General features: G+C 41.8%; 1 protein-coding gene across 2 annotated transcripts in view; it reads right to left on the bottom strand.

Moving 5' to 3' along the window:
• Window positions 1-14331: 14331 nt before the first annotated feature.
• GAREM (GRB2 associated, regulator of MAPK1) overlaps window positions 14332-24277 on the bottom strand; it is a 122714-nt gene continuing 112768 nt past the window's right edge. The window contains exons 4-5 of one of the 2 annotated variants that reach the window (XM_008585326.1): window positions 16868-17034; window positions 14332-15426 (exon numbers count right to left, since the gene is read on the bottom strand). In XM_008585326.1, coding sequence (XP_008583548.1) covers window positions 14529-15426; window positions 16868-17034 — 1065 coding nt within the window. In that variant the 3' untranslated portion in view covers window positions 14332-14528. The remainder of the gene's footprint in view (window positions 15427-16867; window positions 17035-24277) is intronic. The other variant, XM_008585327.1, reaches the window with a different exon arrangement.

The following is a 24277-nucleotide window of genomic DNA, read 5'->3' as shown; positions in this document are numbered from 1 at the left end:
CGGCACACAGAACTGTATGCAGTGGTGCTGGCGAGAAGCAGCAACGATCCAGACAGTAAATGCCTTCATGCTCCTCTCGAGTGGCCCCTGTTTGCAGGAGCAGCTGTCTAACCAGAAGCCGTGCCTAGGAGCATCTGGTGGTGATGACTCACAGGAAGCAACCCTGAGGCCACCATAGGGGTGGGTTCTGTGGCCAGTGCTGAGAATCAGAGAATAAGGAGCATTGGTCAACCTAGGTGACCTGGTGAAACACTCGCCCCTAAACATACTGGGAATGTCTCTTAGAGGCATGCTAGAGGCTGGCTGATAAACATTTTATTGCTATTAAAAGTAACTTCTAAACTGTTGTTAGCATTCATTTCATCTAGTATATTGAAAAGGTATATTTTTACTGTTTGGGAATGATGTTAAGCACTTCCCCAAGCGCCGTCACTGAATTACCTCACAGAAGTGCTCACCAGCTGCCCTTCCTTCTCCCGTCTGCCTAGGAGTGCGACACAATTTCTCCAGTGCTGTCTGCCTGCTGGATCTCATTGGCTGTGAACAAGAACACGGTACGAAAATCAGGTTAGAGCATGTTTTAAAGCATCACAATGAGCTAGCTGGAGAGAAAATGAGAGAGCAAAAACGGGTTTCAGGGAAATGTGAAATGTGGGCTAAGTCTGGGTAAAGATTTAAGTCCCAGAGAAAGAGGTGTGAGAAGAAACTTAGACTAGAAGGAGGCAGAGTAGGTGCTGCTCTTCACTCAGTGAATACTAAGTTAGGAGAGCAACTGAGCTAAGTCAGCAGAGGAGAGTCTGGCAGTGCAGCGACCCACAGCTCAGGGAAGGGGCGCTGGAATCAGAGGCCTCACCCTGGCAACAACCAGAGTGATCCTCCTAAAACAAAATCGTGCCCGGACACTGGGTGACAGTCAGGAGGGGACAAACCCAAAGATGGAAGATGGATGCTCTAAAAATGGTCAATACTGGCAACATGGTAAGGCAAAAATATAAATAAAATAAAAACAGCATGTCTCTCAAAGAAGCTGGCAAAGACTAAATAATGGCGTTTTTTTCCCCTAAAGCATTAATTCTGGTGAGATAACCTAATAGTTAACTGAATTAGGAGAACGTGTACTTCATTTTTTCATTCCATATTTCAAACTGTTCTTTTACAGTTAGCTATCTGTGAAAGATAAGTTAGTTATCTCAGCCTTCCAAATAAACTATCAATGATTAACTGATTCACGGACCACAGTCCTGTATACGTTACCGTAACATTGGTATCTCTACAGACTGCCTTTCTCTCTGCCAGAACAGATAACTTCTATATCTTTCTATTACCCAGATGATTAATACAGGGAAATCATATTTCTCCAAATGTGCCCCAGATAACGGGTGTGCACAGAGCTGAATCATAGAGACAACAACGCAAGTGCTATTTTCATCTAATAGGAAAATCAGAAAGAAGTCTCTTAGCCCGAGAAAGAACAGGACAGAAAATGACCTGATTCACAGTTTATCTCCATGGAGAAACTGGTGAACATTTTAAAGAACTGAGATATAATTCACATACTATAAAACTAGACGAACAATTTAAGTCAAAAATGAGGCACAGGGGCTGGCCTGTTAGCTCAGTTGGTTAGAGCACAGCCTTATAACACCAAGGTCACAGGTTCAGATCCTCACACCAGCCAGCAGCCAAAAAAAAAAGTCCAAAATGAGGCACAGAAGGAAAGACTGATATAGGAATGGGAACTTCTACTCTGGCGATCTCTAAATATAGGAAGAAATCATCATAGTGTGGAAGGGTTAACTCCTGTCCAGGACCCAGATTCTGAGACTAAGTGGGTTTTTGAGTGATCTTGCCTCAAGGATAGATTAGTCACATGACCTCTCAAGATCCCCTTTGCTTCAATGAACATAATTTACATTGCTAAACTTTTTCAGCTTCGGATGGGGGCAAACAGCATTCATATACAGAACTGGCATAATTCTGTAGTTTTCATATAGACAAGGAACTGAAAGTGAGGGCATTAGTGTGTTTAATACGGGTAACTTAAGAAGAAGCAGGAAACCAGCACAGCAGATGAATTTTACAATGTGAAGAACCGCGTTTCCCTGAGCTGTGGTTCACTCTGAGAACAACCACATTTCTCTACAACCCTTACTCCTGAATCCCTGGAGAGCGACAAAAACAGATAAGTAGGGTTATATGAAAACTTTAACAATTATACTGTTTCAAGAAGGCAGCCTAAGCCATAAAAAATGAAATTGGTGGTGGTTTACTGGACTTATAAAAACCAGTCACCACCTCCTTAAAAGCTGAATTGAAAGAGACGCTTTACTTTGTCAACAACTGCGCTAGGGAGTAGTAGCACAAAAAATCGAAGTAGAAATACATTTATGCAAAACCGTAGTCTGATGATTCTTTTTCTTAGTTAGGATTTATCTTTTCTTTGTCCTTCCTCCCAGGATCATTTAGGTGGTTCATGGTTTGACTGTGAAGGTGAAAGAGGAGAATCAAAGATATGCTTTCTTAATCCTAACTTGAAAGTCGGCTTTAGTGTCATGTTACTTGATAGACATTGCTTCAAGTTGAGGATTTTGTTGCTCAAAAACCAATCAACAGAATAAAAAAAAAGGTACAACTTGTTTTTACTCAAGAGCTTCTGACTATTCACTTTCAAAACTCCAGAGACTCAGAACCGAGAGGTAGCAATGTACATGACAGGTCAATTCTGCACTTTGAATATACTTCTATTCTCTTACCTCATGGATGTCTAGCTTGAAAAGACTGCACAGTGCCCCACTTTCAAATTCCTTATCTTTCTCGAGCCACTTTTGTTTATTCACTCCCATAACCTCAGGATTCCAACACCTTTGGCTAACTGAGAAAAGTTGAAAAGTGGCTGATGGGAAGATAGAGACCTCCGGCATAGCTGGACTGAAAATTGTACTTTGCCCTGATCCTTGACTCACCACTGGCCTCGCTTAAGAGTTGACTGGGCTCATCCGTGGGAAGTCACGGGCTGGGTGGAAAAGCCTGACACCCTGTGGCCACACTTAGTACTACAGCTGTTTCTCTACCTAATGTGCTGCAATTTGTGAACTCTTCCTAGTGGCTCCCTGGATACGGTGGGATGAAAAGTGTGTGCTGTCTGTGAATCTTCTACGTTTTTCCACGTTACACCGGTCTCACTTAGTATCTCCACTGACTCATCATTTTTGATCAAAGAGCAGGAGATGAGCTCAAAGCCTCCATTTATAAACAGGAGAGGTTTCTCTTGATTTTCACCTACTACTGATGGGGGAGTATTAATTGAGGATTATCTCCTGTTTTTAAGCTTTAGAAGAAAAAAGTTGGATGACCAAGGCAGGGCATTTCATGCACTAAGTTATTTTCGAAAGTAAAAAGTTGAGAAAACTGGGAGACAGTGTAGTAATGGAATGAATACAAAAAGGGGAACCAGGAGGTTTTATTTCTAGCCTTGATTTTGTCACAACCTGTATGTGGTCTGGGGGGACCATTTACCCTTTGTGGGTTTCATTCCTGTAAAGTTAAGAGAATGGACCAGATAATTTCAAAGGTCCCTTCTGGCTAAACTAAACTCCTGTGATCTGCCCATGGATGGTATTTTCTACGCCCTGCACCAGGTCTCCTGGTCACTTGTCTTTCTGAGCCTGCAGGATCTTTCTCATCTTCACTCATCACTGCCTCTGGCCCTGAGATCACTCTTAGCTTAGATCATTCGACCATACCTACTACTTTTAATTAATTGTCTGTGTCTTTTAGAGCTAATATTTTAGTCAGTCTGTGGTAACACACTGATCTTTTTGGTTCATTTTATACCCATCAAAAAATGGAAGTCATTGGCTTAATGAAACTCTAAGAAAAATGTATTCATTGGCAAGTGATAAAACCCAACCTAGGAAAGTTCATGTCATTCATNTTTTCATAGCCACTCTAAGAGGTAGTTACTTCCATCTTATGGATAAGAAAATGAGTCCATAATCACACACATAATAATAAGTAGAACTCCAACACAGATTCAGGGCTGGCTGACTGTAAAGGCATTAAATTATTGTCACCAGAGAAATAAATCCTCTTTCAGGGCAAATACTAATGAGGAGGATGGAACCACGTGTAAGAATCCAGTCGCACCACTATGGGTGGTATTTCAAAGCTTTTGCTGGGCATCTGCGGAGCTGAGAGTGTGGCAATGAAGAGATTTGTGGTTAATTATTGAGCCTCTTTCCTATTTCTCCTTGTGGATTTCAACTGTGGGTTCTGAGAGAATGTTTGTCCTGGGCACACGTGCAGGTATATGTGTATATACCTGATGGACACCTGGGGTTAGAAGAAAACATCTGTAACTGACACTGATACAGCAGCGGCACACAGAACTGTATGCAGTGGTGCTGGCGAGAAGCAGCAACGATCCAGACAGGAAATGCCTTCATGCTCCTCTCGAGTGGCCCCTGTTTGCAGGAGCAGCTGTCTAACCAGAAGCACACAGAACTGTATGCAGTGGTGCTGGCGAGAAGCAGCAACGATCCAGACAGTAAATGCCTTCATGCTCCTCTCGAGTGGCCCCTGTTTGCAGGAGCAGCTGTCTAACCAGAAGCCGTGCCTAGGAGCATCTGGTGGTGATGACTCACAGGAAGCAACCCTGAGGCCACCATAGGGGTGGGTTCTGTGGCCAGTGCTGAGAATCAGAGAATAAGGAGCATTGGTCAACCTAGGTGACCTGGTGAAACACTCGCCCCTAAACATACTGGGAATGTCTCTTAGAGGCATGCTAGAGGCTGGCTGATAAACATTTTATTGCTATTAAAAGTAACTTCTAAACTGTTGTTAGCATTCATTTCATCTAGTATATTGAAAAGGTATATTTTTACTGTTTGGGAATGATGTTAAGCACTTCCCCAAGCGCCGTCACTGAATTACCTCACAGAAGTGCTCACCAGCTGCCCTTCCTTCTCCTGTCTGCCTAGGAGGGCGACACAATTTCTCCAGTGCTGTCTGCCTGCTGGATCTCATTGGCTGTGAACAAGAACACGGTACGAAAATCAGGTTAGAGCATGTTTTAAAGCATCACAATGAGCTAGCTGGAGAGAAAATGAGAGAGCAAAAACGGGTTTCAGGGAAATGTGAAATGTGGGCTAAGTCTGGGTAAAGATTTAAGTCCCAGAGAAAGAGGTGTGAGAAGAAACTTAGACTAGAAGGAGGCAGAGTAGGTGCTGCTCTTCACTCAGTGAATACTAAGTTAGGAGAGCAACTGAGCTAAGTCAGCAGAGGAGAGTCTGGCAGTGCAGCGACCCACAGCTCAGGGAAGGGGCGCTGGAATCAGAGGCCTCACCCTGGCAACAACCAGAGTGATCCTCCTAAAACAAAATCGTGCCCGGACACTGGGTGACAGTCAGGAGGGGACAAACCCAAAGATGGAAGATGGATGCTCTAAAAATGGTCAATACTGGCAACATGGTAAGGCAAAAATATAAATAAAATAAAAACAGCATGTCTCTCAAAGAAGCTGGCAAAGACTAAATAATGGCGTTTTTTTCCCCTAAAGCATTAATTCTGGTGAGATAACCTAATAGTTAACTGAATTAGGAGAACGTGTACTTCATTTTTTCATTCCATATTTCAAACTGTTCTTTTACAGTTAGCTATCTGTGAAAGATAAGTTAGTTATCTCAGCCTTCCAAATAAACTATCAATGATTAACTGATTCACGGACCACAGTCCTGTATACGTTACCGTAACATTGGTATCTCTACAGACTGCCTTTCTCTCTGCCAGAACAGATAACTTCTATATCTTTCTATTACCCAGATGATTAATACAGGGAAATCATATTTCTCCAAATGTGCCCCAGATAACGGGTGTGCACAGAGCTGAATCATAGAGACAACAACGCAAGTGCTATTTTCATCTAATAGGAAAATCAGAAAGAAGTCTCTTAGCCCGAGAAAGAACAGGACAGAAAATGACCTGATTCACAGTTTATCTCCATGGAGAAACTGGTGAACATTTTAAAGAACTGAGATATAATTCACATACTATAAAACTAGACGAACAATTTAAGTCAAAAATGAGGCACAGGGGCTGGCCTGTTAGCTCAGTTGGTTAGAGCACAGCCTTATAACACCAAGGTCACAGGTTCAGATCCTCACACCAGCCAGCAGCCAAAAAAAAAAGTCCAAAATGAGGCACAGAAGGAAAGACTGATATAGGAATGGGAACTTCTACTCTGGCGATCTCTAAATATAGGAAGAAATCATCATAGTGTGGAAGGGTTAACTCCTGTCCAGGACCCAGATTCTGAGACTAAGTGGGTTTTTGAGTGATCTTGCCTCAAGGATAGATTAGTCACATGACCTCTCAAGATCCCCTTTGCTTCAATGAACATAATTTACATTGCTAAACTTTTTCAGCTTCGGATGGGGGCAAACAGCATTCATATACAGAACTGGCATAATTCTGTAGTTTTCATATAGACAAGGAACTGAAAGTGAGGGCATTAGTGTGTTTAATACGGGTAACTTAAGAAGAAGCAGGAAACCAGCACAGCAGATGAATTTTACAATGTGAAGAACCGCGTTTCCCTGAGCTGTGGTTCACTCTGAGAACAACCACATTTCTCTACAACCCTTACTCCTGAATCCCTGGAGAGCGACAAAAACAGATAAGTAGGGTTATATGAAAACTTTAACAATTATACTGTTTCAAGAAGGCAGCCTAAGCCATAAAAAATGAAATTGGTGGTGGTTTACTGGACTTATAAAAACCAGTCACCACCTCCTTAAAAGCTGAATTGAAAGAGACGCTTTACTTTGTCAACAACTGCGCTAGGGAGTAGTAGCACAAAAAATCGAAGTAGAAATACATTTATGCAAAACCGTAGTCTGATGATTCTTTTTCTTAGTTAGGATTTATCTTTTCTTTGTCCTTCCTCCCAGGATCATTTAGGTGGTTCATGGTTTGACTGTGAAGGTGAAAGAGGAGAATCAAAGATGTGCTTTCTGAATCCTAACTTGAAAGTCGGCTTTAGTGTCATGTTACTTGATAGACATTGCTTCAAGTTGAGGATTTTGTTGCTCAAAAACCAATCAACAGAATAAAAAAAAAGGTACAACTTGTTTTTACTCAAGAGCTTCTGACTATTCACTTTCAAAACTCCAGAGACTCAGAACCGAGAGGTAGCAATGTACATGACAGGTCAATTCTGCACTTTGAATATACTTCTATTCTCTTACCTCATGGATGTCTAGCTTGAAAAGACTGCACAGTGCCCCACTTTCAAATTCCTTATCTTTCTCGAGCCACTTTTGTTTATTCACTCCCATAACCTCAGGATTCCAACACCTTTGGCTAACTGAGAAAAGTTGAAAAGTGGCTGATGGGAAGATAGAGACCTCCGGCATAGCTGGACTGAAAATTGTACTTTGCCCTGATCCTTGACTCACCACTGGCCTCGCTTAAGAGTTGACTGGGCTCATCCGTGGGAAGTCACGGGCTGGGTGGAAAAGCCTGACACCCTGTGGCCACACTTAGTACTACAGCTGTTTCTCTACCTAATGTGCTGCAATTTGTGAACTCTTCCTAGTGGCTCCCTGGATACGGTGGGATGAAAAGTGTGTGCTGTCTGTGAATCTTCTACGTTTTTCCACGTTACACCGGTCTCACTTAGTATCTCCACTGACTCATCATTTTTGATCAAAGAGCAGGAGATGAGCTCAAAGCCTCCATTTATAAACAGGAGAGGTTTCTCTTGATTTTCACCTACTACTGATGGGGGAGTATTAATTGAGGATTATCTCCTGTTTTTAAGTTTTAGAAGAAAAAAGTTGGATGACCAAGGCAGGGCATTTCATGCATTAAGTTATTTTCGAAAGTAAAAAGTTGAGAAAACTGGGAGACAGTGTAGTAATGGAATGAATCTTTAGAAGAAAAAAGTTGGATGACCAAGGCAGGGCATTTCATGCACTAAGTTATTTTCGAAAGTAAAAAGTTGAGAAAACTGGGAGACAGTGTAGTAATGGAATGAATACAAAAAGGGGAACCAGGAGGTTTTATTTCTAGCCTTGATTTTGTCACAACCTGTATGTGGTCTGGGGGGACCATTTACCCTTTGTGGGTTTCATTCCTGTAAAGTTAAGAGAATGGACCAGATAATTTCAAAGGTCCCTTCTGGCTAAACTAAACTCCTGTGATCTGCCCATGGATGGTATTTTCTACGCCCTGCACCAGGTCTCCTGGTCACTTGTCTTTCTGAGCCTGCAGGATCTTTCTCATCTTCACTCATCACCGCCTCTGGCCCTGAGATCACTCTTAGCTTAGATCATTCGACCATACCTACTACTTTTAATTAATTGTCTGTGTCTTTTAGAGCTAATATTTTAGTCAGTCTGTGGTAACACACTGATCTTTTTGGTTCATTTTATACCCATCAAAAAATGGAAGTCATTGGCTTAATGAAACTCTAAGAAAAATGTATTCATTGGCAAGTGATAAAACCCAACCTAGGAAAGTTCATGTCATTCATTTGGCTTTACTTCATTGTTATATAGCTGTGGGGTCTTGATCTTGATGGCACAAAGACTGGCAGCCATAAGGAATGTAATGGCATTCACACTGTCATTCAATAGAACCTCCAGTAGCATCTACTTTTGAAGATAACAACAACGAAGACATATGCCCTGATTACCAAGGCGCTTACAGCTTATAAAGGGACGAGAGACGTATGCAGAGGGAGCCATGTATCAGTACAAATAAGTGAAACCTTGTCACTGTGGGAATGATACTTGCAATATCCAATTGGGGGAGTCAACTGTCCTAGTGCATACCTGCCCTGATTACCAAGGCGCTTACAGCTTATAAAGGGACGAGAGACATATGCAGAGGGAGCCATGTATCAGTACAAATAAGTGAAACCTAGTCACTGTGGGAATGATACTTGCAATATCCAATTGGGGGAGTCAACTGTCCTAGTGCATACCCAGTATTAAGTACTCCTAGGACCTTGAGGTAGAGCCCTGGAAATTTTAGCTAACCTACATCAAGTCTGCAGGTTCTTCCAGCACACTTTACTGAAATCCACTAAAGCTTCCACATATAGGTTTAGTCACAGGGTCTATCCTTGTGAAATAAGAAGGCGTGAAGTCCTAAGTACAAGACAGAATGACGATTTGGAGATGCTTCTAATCTAGGAAAAGAAGACAGGAAGATTTAGGGCATAAAATGTTGGAAAGTTATTTCATGCTATTTTCAGTACAATAAAAGCTAAGTCTTAACCAATGTCCACTTGTAATTCTCCAACTTCTCTGTAAAACTTACTGGTGGAAGGTGCAGCGTGCTGAATGCTCATGACTTCTCTGGTAACCTCAACTGTCAATTTCTGCTGTTTATGCTAGCTGTAATTACATAAACTGTATGTAAGCCAAAGAAATATGAATTTGTATTGTCTTTCTTTTCCCCATTAAAGCATGCACACTTTTTTTTTCTTTTAAAGCTTAACCATTCTTCTACAGTTGTCTTGCACTCTATATCCTGACCACAAAGGTACTGGCTTCTCTCTTTTTTTTTGGCAGCTGGCTCATGCAGGGATCCAAACCCCTGCTTCTCTTTGAATGTCATCGGGTTACCTGGTTACCATCTTTTTCTGTGTACCATTTCTTATTAATACAGAAGGCGCACAGTATTAGGACTCCCTCCAGACACCTTTCCTACACCTTAGTGAGGATGGGGACCAGAAGTCCTAGAAAACTATGCACTAGGTCTGACTCACTGAGAAACAACTGCAAGAAGAGCGACTTGGAAAACTTCTTTATTTATAGACATTTCAGAACCATTTAAATCAATAGACAACAAATATTTTTAGACATAACATATCACGTTTATCTTGAGGTACACATTGGGCCCATTAGATACTGCTCTGCAAAGTAATCCAACTGTTAACTGGTAGTTAACAGCCCAGCAAAGAAACTGTAAAGATGGTTACAAAATGTTTTGAAAAGAATACACCGTTTCCATTTAAAGTTAAGAAAAACTCCCCAAATTCTTAATTAATTGAATTCAATTTTTAGGCTTAGATTAAACAATATTTTAAATGTAACTTAATATGAAAATCGGAGACAAGATTTATAAGTAAGAAATTATCTGAGCCCTACTATATGGGATTGTAAACAAAGGAAATTCGCACTCTGATAAGCTCTATTATAAAATTTATAGCCTAAAAATTAGACACAGCAGCAAAACTACAGAAGATACTTGTATATAGCTTTAACTGAAATCACGTTTACTCTGTTTCTCGCTATCACAATGAGACAAATTTTAAAACACCAAATTTTGAAGACTAAACAATGTGATTGAACATTATGTGGTCTTAAGAATCCCGTAATGACAACCCCACAGTATAAAAATCCTACTTTCTATCATTTGCACTTTGGGCCTTTTATTCATCTTCCTCTAGCAGCCTGGTGCCTTTACCTTACTTGAAAAATAGTGGAAATTGATAATGGGCATGTTTCTGAAAGCCTGCTGTGTCCAACAGATTTTTCTGGTAGACCGAAATTAAAATTTCCTTTGAACAGTTCACTAGGTTCCTTAGAGAATTATTTTGTTTTCTAGTTTGTTATTCAAAATGTTAATCTTATACTTGTTAGGCACGAGAAGCAGTGACTTATTACACAAAGTGCTTGGAAAATGAAGGACCCTCTATCCATCCACACCCACCCCCCGAATTTCTCCTGGGGCTGTATGGATGATGTGCAGGTTGTTCTGGAATGCATGTGTATGAAAACAGTTGGAATGGACTGTCATTCATATTTTTCATAAGATTGTTGTATTCATACATGAGACAAAAATAAATGTTGCAATTTAGGTGAATAGGCAGTTTGCTGCACCTTCATAAACTTGTATGGTATATGTGGGTTGGAAGAGTATAAGTGTAAATTTCACAATTCATAAAGCTGAGCAGCTCAACCAAGAAGAGAGAACTTGCAGACATTTACAGGATTCTGAGAAGGAACTGATCTGTGTTTGGGTTCTCCCTTCCAACATGAGTCAGGTCCACATTTTTACGTTTTAGCTGCCTGGCTTGGTTAACTGATGATTTTCTTTGCTGATAGGGGTCATGATAATTTTAGCCATGAATTCAAGGACCCCCAAAAAGATCTTGTTTGGACAGACTCTTTCCCTCAAGCACCACAGTCACTGTTCTGATTATAGGGGACCTGCCAGGAGAGGTACTCAGTCTTCACCTGGTTGGTTAGAAAGGTCCTACTGGTGGGGATCCCCATAAATTGCTTTTCACTACAAAATCGCAGCTCTCAGGTGGGAAGGGCTATTTCCTTCTTAGCCCTGCTATGTGTTTCTCATCATGATTCTCGGGGCCTTGAATGCCTTGTCTAGTCATGGTGCTTAGGTCAGGAATGGCAATTACCTTTATTTGTGGCTTTTAGAGATGCCAGAAGACATTTGTTACAATTAAAAAAATTCCAAGTCAGTAAAACACTAGTCAGAGACAGATATGAGTACTTTCTGCCTCCAACATTTTCCAAGTTTTAATGGTCTTATGGTGTTTATTTTATATCCCTTATCAGAGGCAGCCATTTCTTCCATCTGTGGATTTTTAAAAGATGGGACACACTTACCTTTCTCTATATACAGCTGCCCAGAGGATTTCATGTCTCTCTTACCCACAAATACAGAATCTCAGTGTCTGTTTTAAATACAAACACTGTGAGCTCAAATAGGGCAAAGGCTGTGTCCTTTTTCAGCATTGTGTGGTGATTACCAGCATAGTGCATGGCGCACCAAAGGTGCTCAATGAATGTTTAATGAGTAAATTAATCAATGGCCCTAGTCCCTACCCTCAAGGAGTCTCCATATTGCCAATCAACATAGACTCGAAATAAATATGCCAAGACTAAAACAAGAAAATGAACAAAAAGAAAACAACCCTATTTTGTGTAGTTTTTACTACACAAAAGAAAAAAGATAAAAGGAATCAGTTTTTTTATGTGGAGCAACCTTCAGAGTAAACCCAAACCATTCCTGTTCCTCCCTCCTGAGTCTGAGAATTGTGTCCAAGTGCTAAGTGTTTTAAAATTGATTCAGCCAGGGCTTGCCAACAAAAACCAATTGCATCTTGTCTGTTTTGATTTTAAAGGGATGTTCTGAGAGGTTAATTTTACTAAGGGAGTTAGTTGCCCCTCAAACAGAAGGATACTTTCTAAACGTGAAAGTCTCATGGGTAAGCGCAGTACTGGAAACTTCCTCATAGATTGTCACTTTTAAAAGAATGCTACTGGCACAGATGATTTTATTTTTGCAAATCCACATGACAAGACTTAATACCAAGGATAAAAAATAAATCAATACATGATTTGTCAGTTACCTTCGAAGAGGCGCTCCAGTTTGACAATTTTACATGGCACTCTTTTTTGTGGGGTACTCTTTGTACCTAGAGTATATTATCTACATTTTGGGAGACATGTTAGGAGAAAAAAAACGCTATATATATTTTTTGCTTTTAAAGGAGATCTAAGATAGAAAGTTATAATAAGTATCAATTCAGCTCAACTCTAAACCATGAGATGGATTAAAAGTATCTTTTTAATGCCAAGAAATAAAAACATGTTTCACAGGTCTACAAAACTAGACTGGTGGGTCTTGTCTTGAAGTTTATTTAGTTTGGTGAGCAGGAAGAGGAGATAATAAAATATAACCTAATCCTGCAAGTCACGCTGACCCCTTGTTGGCTGACCTACACCATTCAAGAGGCCACAGTGTACACCTTGGTCACACACACTCAGTATATCCGGAATCTGGGGACAGACTCTCGGGGGTAGGTGGGGGAGGGCGTGTGGGGAGGTGGGGCTGTTTTGATGATGCTTTGCTCAGAGAACTAAAACTTTTCTACAATTTATATTCCTTCAAAAAAACCAAGAATGATGACAATGCATTATATTTTAGAAAATTTAATCATATTTAGCAAAAATTCTCAGAGTAAAGTCTCGGAATTTTTCAAATAAAAGTATGGTAATAATGTATTTATTATTATTATTTTTTTCCTTTTTTTTTGTCTTTTTCTGTGTCTGGCAACGGATTGCAACCCTTAGTGTCGCCCCCGTACCGGACCGGGACCGGCAACGGGATCGCAACCCTTGGCGTTGCTCCCGCGCCTCGCTCAGCCAGTGAGCGGGAACCAGTCTGTATGTGGGATCCGAACCCTCGGCGGGAGCGCCACCACACTCCCAAGCGGCGCACTATAGCAGTGCGCCACCGGGCCGGCCCAATAATGTATTTATTTGGAAGAGAGGGCAAGAAGAGGATTATGAAATAAACAAGTACTCTTATTGATATTTTAAAAATTACTTAATAGATGTAGCCCACATAGTAATAAAAGATGGTATGTCTGATTTCTGAGTTCTCCTAAAGTATGAAGCATGTTGAGAACACCTAACACACTCTGAGAAATGCTCTTCAGACCTCTCACCATCACACACCGGGGGAGGAAGGCCCTCAAACCCGAGAATTATCGTTCAACACAAACTCTCAATTCCCCAGATATCAGCATGGACGCAGTATATGCAAAAAGTCGCCCTACAATGGGCTTAAAATCAAAGTTAACTCTTCAATATAGATTTCACTGATTTGTTCAAAATTTTCAGTGATGAAGCCTTACAAGATTGAGCTTCGAGTAACAGGGTTCTGAGAATCTTTGGAATCATTCTGTCCACTCTTCTTAAGAGAGTTAACTTAGTTAACGGTCCCAAAACCTCAATGGAACAGATGTTATCTAAAATATCAGACTCAAAGTTATGTTTAAAACATATATGTGTGCATTGTGTACACATATATACACATACATATATGCATATTGTTTTTTCTCTGCTCAATAAAATTAGCAGCAGTTACAGATAAATTATCGTGGTCATAATTTGTATTATTTCTAAGGAAGTCATATATCTTCTATCAACATATGACTTTTGGAAAATGCCTTTTGATAGAAAGAGCCCCACCAAGCATATAACATTAAAGTGTCATTTCATATCACTAACATTTTCAGGCACAAGAGTAAAACAATTAGCATTAAGCAATCCAAACAACAGAGCACAGAATATAGTTAATTGTCTAAAGTCAACCCCTCCCAAAGAAGGAAATTGTTGTTCAAAAGAGTTTTTTTAAAGATTCTTATGTCTTTCAGCTTTGGCTATTTTGTAATAAATATCATACCTTCTCGCATAAACCTACTCGGGTAAAAATGATTTCTTGAACATGCCTCTTTTTCTTTTAGCAGCTGTTGAGTGTGGAGTGACGTACAAGGCACACCTCTGAGTGTTCTGTACAGCATTTTTATTGATGTACAAAATAGCCTGTTCACCATTCAAAAACGTAATCTGCATAGTAAGAGTTTCTCTTATCCCTATTTACAGAGAAGGTTTTTAGTGCAAAAACATGAAATTGTGTCCCAGCCCACCCCTTCTAGCACATTCATTTATCCATTTTGTTCCATGCTAGCTGGGGTTATTTGGCTATATTTTGGGCCTCCAGCCATTAATGAATTGCATTATTTTCTTCACCTGCAGTTTGCTCAATTTGAAATCCTCTGAGAGGATTTCTTCTGTTAGTTGAACGAGCAAATTCCCATCAATCTTTTCAGTAACGAAGAATGATATGACATCTTCGGACAAACCAATGAACCGTAATGACTTGGACACTTCCTCTATAGAGAGTCCTGACAGGTCAGCAGGTGGCTGCCATGGGGAGCCATCGCCACAGGACCTTGGGGCCAGCTGGAGGTGGAGTGGAGATGAGAAAGGGTAGGAGACAGAGAAGATGTCCTGCATGCCCTTTTTAGCAAAATACTGGTCCTCAGAGAGGTCTGGTGACCCGGATTTGGGGTCTTCCTCAGCACCATCGATTTTCAGAGGCAAAGGAGAAATTTCAGAGGCGGCTTTCTCTTCCACTAGTTTTGGGGCCCTGGGGGGTAAGGCAGGGCATGAAATACTCTGCTTTGTCGTGCCAGCTGCAAGAGTCTTCTCATCTGTGCCCTCCAGAGAGTAGCTGGCTGACTTGGGACAACCAGAGACACTGCTACTGAATTCTGCAGTGACTGAGCTGGGGGGGCTGGCCAAGAGCTCACAGCCATCAAAATCAAAAGGTGCTGGGCAGTTTCTCTTTGGTGTGCCGGGCGTCTTTTGTCTAGGATAACTGTAACTCCTGCTTGGATCTAGCAGGAAGTCGCTCCTGGTCTGGTTCTCCGATGCTCCCAAATAATGGTTAGGCCACGAGAGCCGGGAGGACAGAGCTTCAGCAGAAGGACTTCCAAATGACGATTTCAGGTCCACAGAGTCAGTTTTCACTCGGTTACATGGATAGCAGGAAACAGGAGCACTTTCAGAAGGGCTTGTGTCACTTTTAGTAACGCTGCTTAAAAGCAAACACAGAAAGGGAAATTAGTAAAAAAAATAAATAAAAGCCAAATCCCAAGCCTTTCGTTATCCATAGATATTACTTTTAAGTAAAAAAGTGTAGTTAGGAAAAACGTAACATTTCTTATCATTAATTCGATAAAGTGCCTGCTAATCTCATTGGGTTTCAGAAAAATGAATCTTTAATAAAATACATTGGTAATTATGGACATGTACATAGTGATTTAAAATGACATAATGGAGATGAAACAGATATATATTTACTTTAGCTAACAAGAAAATAATTGTTAGTAAGTGCCTGGATCTTGATGATGAGAAAAATTCTGAAGCCACGTTTGGGCTTTGCATCAGGAGGTGCCATGATTGATTAGTGATGTCTGCAGTGGGGGAGGGTGGAGTGAAAGCGTGGTAAACAGGTGCCTTGTGCTCACCATCCTTGTGCTACAAACACATGACTACATTATCATCCCCATGACTCCATTCCCATCCAAAAGCCTGAGGTAGGAAGAAGTGCTTCAAATAAAATGCTTATCCTTGCCTTGGTTTCTGTGCAATCGAGTAACATTAGCATAAGGAATTAAATGTCCAGAGAAGAAAAAAATACCTGCAAAGAGAGCTACTTTCAATTGTAAAGATCACATGTGGAGTGGTGCATTCAGCTCGGGGGGCCATATTTTAAGAGTGACAGTGGATGAGGCAGTGATGTTAAGGGGAACATCAGGCAGAACTGAGGCTGTTTCTTTTGGAGAAGAAAAGACTTACATCATAGCTGACTTCGAATTTTCATGGAATGACAAAGAGAAGTGGGGTCGACCTATCTTTGTTTTTCTAGACCTAAGAAATAATTAAGTTACATAGAGATAGATTTTACCTTGATATTATGAAAGATTTCTAAAAAAAAAAAAAAAAAAAGACGGCATTTGCCAACAATAGAATGAGCTGCACCACAAAAGAACGAGTCACAGCCCTGGGAGGATCAGAAAGGAGGGAATGATTACCCAGCAGTGACGATCAAAAAGGGATTGCTGTCTGCGTGGAAATTCAGAGTAGAGAGCCAATGGGACCCTTCCAATTCTAGGTCCTGGTTGAAGGTGCTGTCTGCTCGTGGCAAGGTCAAAGTGGAAGGAACTACATGCTGGATTGTGAGAATCGATGGCAGTCCCTGGGTTGTTTCCAAGAGAATCCAGTTGACCTTGATCACTGAATTACTCTCAGATTCTTGTGGCATCTTTCTCTCCCAAGACCTCGGCTCTTCCATCCTAGCTCAAAACCAACAGGGGTCCCATCGAGCTCTTCCACTAGAATTATTTTAAAAGACTAAAGAATTTCCTCTCCCACCACCCTGCCTAGGTTACGGCTACCTTGAAAATCTTCTCAAGAACCCGTGAACCGGCTGATGAGAAGACCAGGTTGCAGTGGGACCTGGCAAGGAGACTTACATGTTGTGCAGCCCTGAAGAGTAGTAGGACAAGGTGGGGCTGGGAGAGCGAGTCTGTTGCCGCGCTGGCTTGACTGTGCGAGGAGGGATGGAGGGACTTGTGGACAAAGGCTTTGCGCTTCGGGGTGGAACAGGTGGGGCGTTCAGGAGCCGGCATTCTTCCCTGACCTGGCGCAGAAAAGAACACTCCAGGTTAGCAAAAGACGAACAATGCCACCCGGGGTCAGTGTGATCCTGTGGGGCCAAGTTGCTACTCTTAAACAGTAACAGTAGGGGTGTAAGCAAGGGGGAGAGAGGGCCGGAGCAGGCAAGAATGATGGTAAACACAGAGGATGCCAGAGATCACTACAGACGCCTGCCACACACTTGCTGGGAGAGGTGGATTTCAAAAGAAACCGCTTGGCAAATGCCAGCTATTGCTGAAACATAGCAAGTAATATGAAATACGGCAAGTTAAAGTGTCTTTGGTTAAAGAGTTAGTGAAATGTGAGAACATATAAAACAGAAGTATTGAGAAGATAAAGACATAAGGCATTCATGATCTTAATAGAGGATAAAACTCTCCTATTAAGTTGTGTTTATTCACTGTTAAAACAGAATTCAATTTGATCCAAACCTTAGGGAATGGTGGACTTCTCCACGTTTAGAGCTCCATCTGAAGTTATGTTCAGGGCTTCTCAAGCGTACATGTGCATGTGCATGCGAATCACATGGGGACCTTGTTACAATGCAGATTCTGATTTGACAGACCCAGGGTGTGGCCTGAGAGTCTACATTTCTAACAAGCTCCCAGGTGATGCTGGACACTGCTGGGCCATGGGTCAAACTCTGAGAAAAAAGGCTGCAGAAGGAGTAATGAAGCAGCTCTCCAAGTCCAAAAATAGTACTTTTAATAAGAGCTGCCTCCAACTCTCTCACCCTCCCTTGGCTTCTCACTGGAGAGGACCCAGGTGACCTGCCATGTCCACGGCTTCTGCAAGTCTGCCTGCCATCACCCCAGTTTGCTTTCCATTCACTGTGGGTGTTTCAGAACATATTTTTACTAATGAAGTGGATGTTTTTACGTATTTCTCTGTGTCAGGCAGCAGGGGGCAGTTTATACCTGGTTCTGCTACTCTCCTGTGAACTGCCAAGGTAAAAATAGAGGTGATTCTGACACGGTCAAAAGCGCTGTGCTTGAAATGCCCTCACCTGCTTTTAGGCCACGTTCCCACCAATTTTTTCATCTCTGCCTTCAACTCCTTTCTGTCCAAGCGGCTCTGGGGTCATAAAGGCATTGAAACAGCAAACTCCCATTAGCTTTGGTATTGAGTTTGCTCAAGATGAAATGAAATGGATTCCCATTACTACACTGCATCTTCTACCACCTACACTGACTGCACACTGGGCCTCTAACTGGTGTCCCAGGCCTGATTCACCTGCCAAAGAAAACTAGCTGGTAAGAAAAGTCACGTGACCATGGTATCCCGCCCCTCTCCCCGCAAACCTCAATTCTAAGTGAAATGGAAGCAAGTTAAAAAGTCTTATCTGCTGCATTTCTTACCATTTTAGGCTAAAACAAATATCTGGAGCAGCAGATTTCTTTCCCTACAGCTATATGCTTTCCCCTGTTGAGCTTTTAAAAAGGTGGTGGTGGTGGACAACTGCAGAAGGAAAGCCCAAGAGGAGATGAGGGCTGGGTAATGACGAGACAGGATTGTTTAGCTGGCCAGGGACAGGCTCTTGCACCATTTTGGGGTCTTCTTCTCTTAAGAAGCCAAGAAACAACCTGGACCCTGAAGCTCTAGCCTTACACCCCACTCTCTGGCTTCTAGAAGTTGTTCTGTTATCTTTCTTCTGTCTTGTTAGGGAACTGCCCAGTAGCCAGCTGTATTTCTTTTCTTTCTCAGGGAGTATCTATAGAATTTAGGATGGATGGATGTAACTTTATTATAGATGTGCTCGATTCCATTTGTGCTTATAGTAATAAGAATCATGGAATGCATAAGACAAAGAATCTGTCAGTTACCCTTTTTAATTTTTAAAATAAACACTTAATCACTTCTCAATATTTGGTTAGAATGGAGTACGAGGAAAACATGGCGAATGCTGAATTCAATTTAGAATTTTCTAAACTTTGGAATTAGTCATTAAACATGACATTTCATTAGGGACCGTTTACCTGAGATGTCAATTATAATATGCGGGGATGTCAATTACAGTATGCATTTTAATTTAAAATAATAATCCAACCTTGGTCTTGGAACTCAGAAAAGAAGCCACTTGCAGTTGAATATGACGTAAGGGAAGTCTTTTCTTCCAGTTCTTATAACCAGTCCTAGGCACTCAAGGTCACTTAGAGCTGGTTGTCACCTCCTTCAAAACTGGACAGTTCAGAAGGACTTTCAAATAGGTTTCCCCCAATGCAGAGGGGATGGTGGGGAAATAGTGAAAAGAAACATTTGTAGGCTACAAGGCCTGGTGAGGAGGTAAGCTATGGCTAACTGGGAGTGTTTACAGCTAAACCTCAAAACAGAATTTGAGGGCCGGCCCGGTGGCACACTGCTACAGTGCGCCGCTTGGGAGTGTGGCGGCGCTCCCGCCGAGGGTTCGGATCCCACATACAGACCGGTTCCCGCTCACTGGCTGAGCAAGGTGCGGACGCGACACCGAGGGTTGCGATCCCATTGCCGGTCATGGTCCGGTACGGGCGCGACACTGAGGGTTGCAATCCGTTGCCGGACACGAAAAAAGACAAAAAGGAAAAAAAAAAAAAAAACAGAATTTGAGACACAGTAAGCATTTGGGGTGGCCACAGGGCTCCTGAAAGGAGTTAAAGAACTAATGTGTGTGTGCATGTGTAATTCTTACTCTTAGGAGAAGGGATGCTGTTGGTCACAAGAACATGAGGCCAGAGAAAGATTTCCTTCTGTTGTGAGGAGAGGGCAGTCTGGGTATAATTATGTGAGTTCAAAGTGAAAGAAGTAGGCTTACTTGAAACTCACTTTGGAAAAAAGGTGGTTAAAAAAAAAAAGACATGTAACTTTAAAGGGAACCGTGACAAGAATTTTAGGTGTGATTCTGTCACGGCTTGTGCCCCACCAGGCAGGTGATGAGGGGCAGACCTCGGTGGGTGGGCACAGCTGAGGACCCCACAAATACATCTCCATGTGACTTTGTTACTTTCAACTTGTTGCTGTATCTGTGGTTGCTCCAATGAAGTCATATTTTGCTGCATTTCATGGGAAGAATTATATGCCTTAGTGGAATGTATGCATTCTGGGATTCAGAGTTTGTAAATAGCAAGGGTTTATTATAACTTCCTATCTTTCATACCCTTAGAACGGTAACCATTCTGAATTCTATTTTTTGCTTCTTGATTTGATTCAACATGGGACATTTAGATCCAGGAAGAAGGTAGCTGTGCTTTAAATAAATATTATATAATAAAAGGCAATTTACAAGACTGGATGGCCAATCACCCTATTTCTAGTTTTCCCTCACATCCAATTTCACTTTGAAGTGCTACATTTTCAGCACGTTCTTTCTAAAAGCCTCAGCATGTGGCTTTCATCATGCTACTTCTCATCTCCAGTGGCCCCTCTGGTGACTGGAGAGAGACCAGCCTCTCCTGCTTGCTACTCGAGGCCCTCTGCAGTCTGGCTCCAATCCATCTTTCTAGCTCTTTCTCCTACTACTCCTCCTTATGAGTACACAGGCCCAACCAAAGTGGTGGATTCACATCACCTCAACATTCCTTGTACTTTGTTGCCTCTTTCTCTGCTTCACTTTTTACTGCCCGTCCCCGTCTAAAGGCCAGTCCCCACCGCCCAGCTCCAGCTGGTAAGTGCTCTGTGTGGGACATCACAGGTAGCCACTGGAGCTGATCACCTGTCTCGCTCTGCCAGGATACTGTTTATATTTACTTACTCTCAATGTATATTTAATTAGCCTGGAAGCTAAAATGGTAAAAATTGTCATCATTGTTATTGTCTTGAGGATGGCAGAGTCTGGGGATTTGTTAGCTCTGGCAAAAATATGTCACACAGAATGCCAGGTAGAGGTTAAAAGATGTCACAAAAAATGTAACAAAAAGGCACTTTTATTTTTTAAATGTTATCCTATAGAATGCCTTTTATATTTGTATGTGGAAATTACTATTGACAAGTCATTTGGGCTGGATGTTAGTTTTTGTGTGACACTCATATTAATGTCAATCTGGGGGGAGAAAGGGTGACAGGATACCTGGCATATATGACCATGAGCAACCACACCACCATCACCACCGCACTCCGACAGTATTAGAGGGAAAAGGCTAATGACAGTATTCCTAAACTAGGACATGTTGTGGCTTTAATCTATTACCTCCCAGGGCAATTACTATTCTAAAATGAGGGTATAATATGGTGCCTGGTGGGCTAGAGCCTTTCTAAATACTTCCAATGCAGCACTAATTCAAATTAAGACTGAACTTCAACGGGCAACACAAGGAGGGGGAGGTACAGTATTCTTGGGAATAAACCTCCAGTGCTGGTGCTAAGCAGGGGCTGGCACACTGTTTTGAGGTGCTACCATCCATTGCATGTTATGGGTGACCTCTGCTTATCTGTAAGTAATTTTGGTTGTGAGGAGCTTGGGTGTTCACAGAGAAGCTCCTGGCACCAAAGTCCTATTGTTTATAACAGGGTCAATGAGCACAACAGATTCAGGTGGCAGCAAGGACAGCTGACTGCCATGTGTATCCAAAGCCTTGCTCCACGAGCAATTTCTTGCTCTACAGCTTTTCTGTCCAGCTCTCACATTTCCAACTCTCTCATCCTTTCACAGTAAGTCTTTCTCTTTTCTACAATGTTTCATGATTCAATTCTTATGAAACATAAGACACCACCACCCTGGTGTTCACACAACTCTCACTAGCATTCAGATAGCAGATCACTAACGCATAGCTAAACAAAAAGCAAATTTATCGAAAGGTGGAAATGGTAAGTTCTGTTCTTTCTGGAATTGTCACTTCTCTTTGTTCTATGAGGCATATTCCTATGGGGCAAATTCAAGCGATTGCCATTTAACACACTGAGGGTTAGAAGAAAGGTGTAAAAGGTGCCTGTCCTGGGGGCTAACAGCCAGCATCACAGGCACTGTCTGCTTCCACTGGCCCTCACAGGCTGAAGAACATGAGCAATCACGTTCTCCTTTCCTACATATTCTATGAATTCCATTTTGCTATTTATTTGTTCAGATATATGTTGACCGCTTATCTTATGCTCATTGAGCTAGTGTTGGGTATAGGAGTAACTCAGGGAAGTAGCTGTGAAGGGGGGAGACAAATACACAGTTCAGATACAAATGGGTAAGTGTAACAACAGAAGTACGTGCCAGGGTTTGTGGGAACAGCATGAATTTACTCAAGGTGGCAGGAGAAGAACAAACTCACAGGAAACTGGCTGAGGAAGTCTTGAGGAAGAAGGAGCATGGGTGTACAAGAGGCACAGAGGCATGAAAGAACGACCAGAATGATGCTCTATCTGGGGGCGTGGACGGCGAGACAGACACTGGTGCCATTTGTCAGACACAGAAGAACAGGGTTTGGGAGAAACCAAAGAGTTCAGTTTTGAAAATACTGAGTTCGACCTTGACCTTCTACTGATAGAAGCGAGATGCCAGATGAGACTTGAAGGGGGTTGAATCCCCAAGGGATGCGCAGAGAAAGAGAAAAACAAGTCACCGCATCTTACTGCTCACAGAGCAGAACCATGACTGAATGGCATCAAGGAAGCCGAGGGATGGAGGACAGCAGGGGACAATAGCGTAGAGATGGAGAGATGCCTGGAGGTAATGAAAAGGGCTGGGAGAAGTTCACCTAATGTGACAGTTAGCAGGTCACTGGTGATCTTAGCAAATGCGGCTTGAGTCAAGTGAGGGGAGTGGGAGCCAGATTCCAGTCAGTCAAAGCCAGAACGGGAGGTGACAGTGGACTCAGCAGGGGCAGATGGCTCTTCTCAAGAATACTGGCTGAAAAGAAAGGGGTGAGGCATGATAGACAGGGATACTAGATTAAAGGAGGCATGCCTACTTAAAAAAATTTTTTAAACTGGATAAAACTTGAAAAATGTGCCTGAGTATGTGCAGGCACACATGTAACCTGGAGGTCCAAGTGCACTCTGAGTCCCGGGACCCTGTGCTCTCCTTTCACTTAAGAAGATGGACGGGAGAACACATTTTCCATCACTCCTTGCCTCTGTCATGACATTGTTGGCCACGTAAAGCTAGAAAAATGGTCAACGGTAGGTTATCATCCAACGGCTAAAGCAAAGATGAAACACACCTAGTTGACTTTGGAAAGCCTCATGTTTCTAACTGAAGGTGGTCAACAGAGCCAAACCCGACTCTGATCTATGGTCAAAATCAAACGCATCATAGAAAGGAACTATTTTCTCTACTCAGTACACCGTCCAGAAAGTTTAAGTTGATTTCCTGACTCCTGGAATAGGTACCTCTGTTTCCTTCTCCACTCCCTGCAGCTCTAACTCTGGCTGGGAGGGAACTGAGCAAGGGCAAAGAATCAATAAATAATCTGTGAAAAATGGAAAACAGGGTCTTCTTTATAAATAACACATGTTAAAAATAAAGCACGAGAATTTGTTAATACTAACTACAAAGCTCATTACTGCACGGTTGGAAAACAGGATTACACATAGATGTTTGGAGGACAAAAAAATCAAACAATTTAATTTTTTTCATACACACTGTGAAAAATGGAAAACAGGGTCTTCTTTATAAATAACACATGTTAAAAATAAAGCACGAGAATTTGTTAATACTACAAAGCTCATTACTGCACGGTTGGAAAATAGGATTACACATAGATGTTTGGAGGACAAAAAAATCAAACAATTTAATTTTTTTCATACACACAATTGGAGTATTTATGCATGTTATCCATGAACTAATTTCTTCCTCCCGTTACATATCTTTCTCTGACACTTCCTAAAGACTAAAAGAATAAAAGAAATAAAAGACACAACAAGTATTTATAAAACAGGATAGTAAGAACAGGGGCATTTTGGTATGAAACAGTTTCTTGGAGCTCCCTACTCATCTTCTATGGAAGAAACAAAACTTTCACACCCCTTCACTAACAGGACCAAAGAGACAGCTGCAGAAAGGTAAAGGGTACACTTAACTATGATATATTATTTGCTTAGCAGTCTTCAGATAGCCTTTTGGAAAAGAAAATCAGTTTCACAGCAGCGGTTGGTCAACTCTTCCATGCAGGACAATCCCTTCACTAACAGGACCAAAGAGACAGCTGCAGAAAGGTAAAGGGTACACTTAACTATGATATATTATTTGCTTAGCAGTCTTCAGATGGCCTTTTGGAAAAGAAAATCAGTTTCACAGCAGCGGTTGGTCAACTCTTCCATGCAGGACA

This window comes from Galeopterus variegatus, unplaced genomic scaffold (genome assembly GCF_000696425.1).
Source record: "Galeopterus variegatus unplaced genomic scaffold, G_variegatus-3.0.2 Scaffold3520, whole genome shotgun sequence".
Lineage (NCBI taxonomy): Eukaryota > Metazoa > Chordata > Mammalia > Dermoptera > Cynocephalidae > Galeopterus > Galeopterus variegatus.
This window is presented reverse-complemented; position numbering and strand designations above follow the sequence as displayed.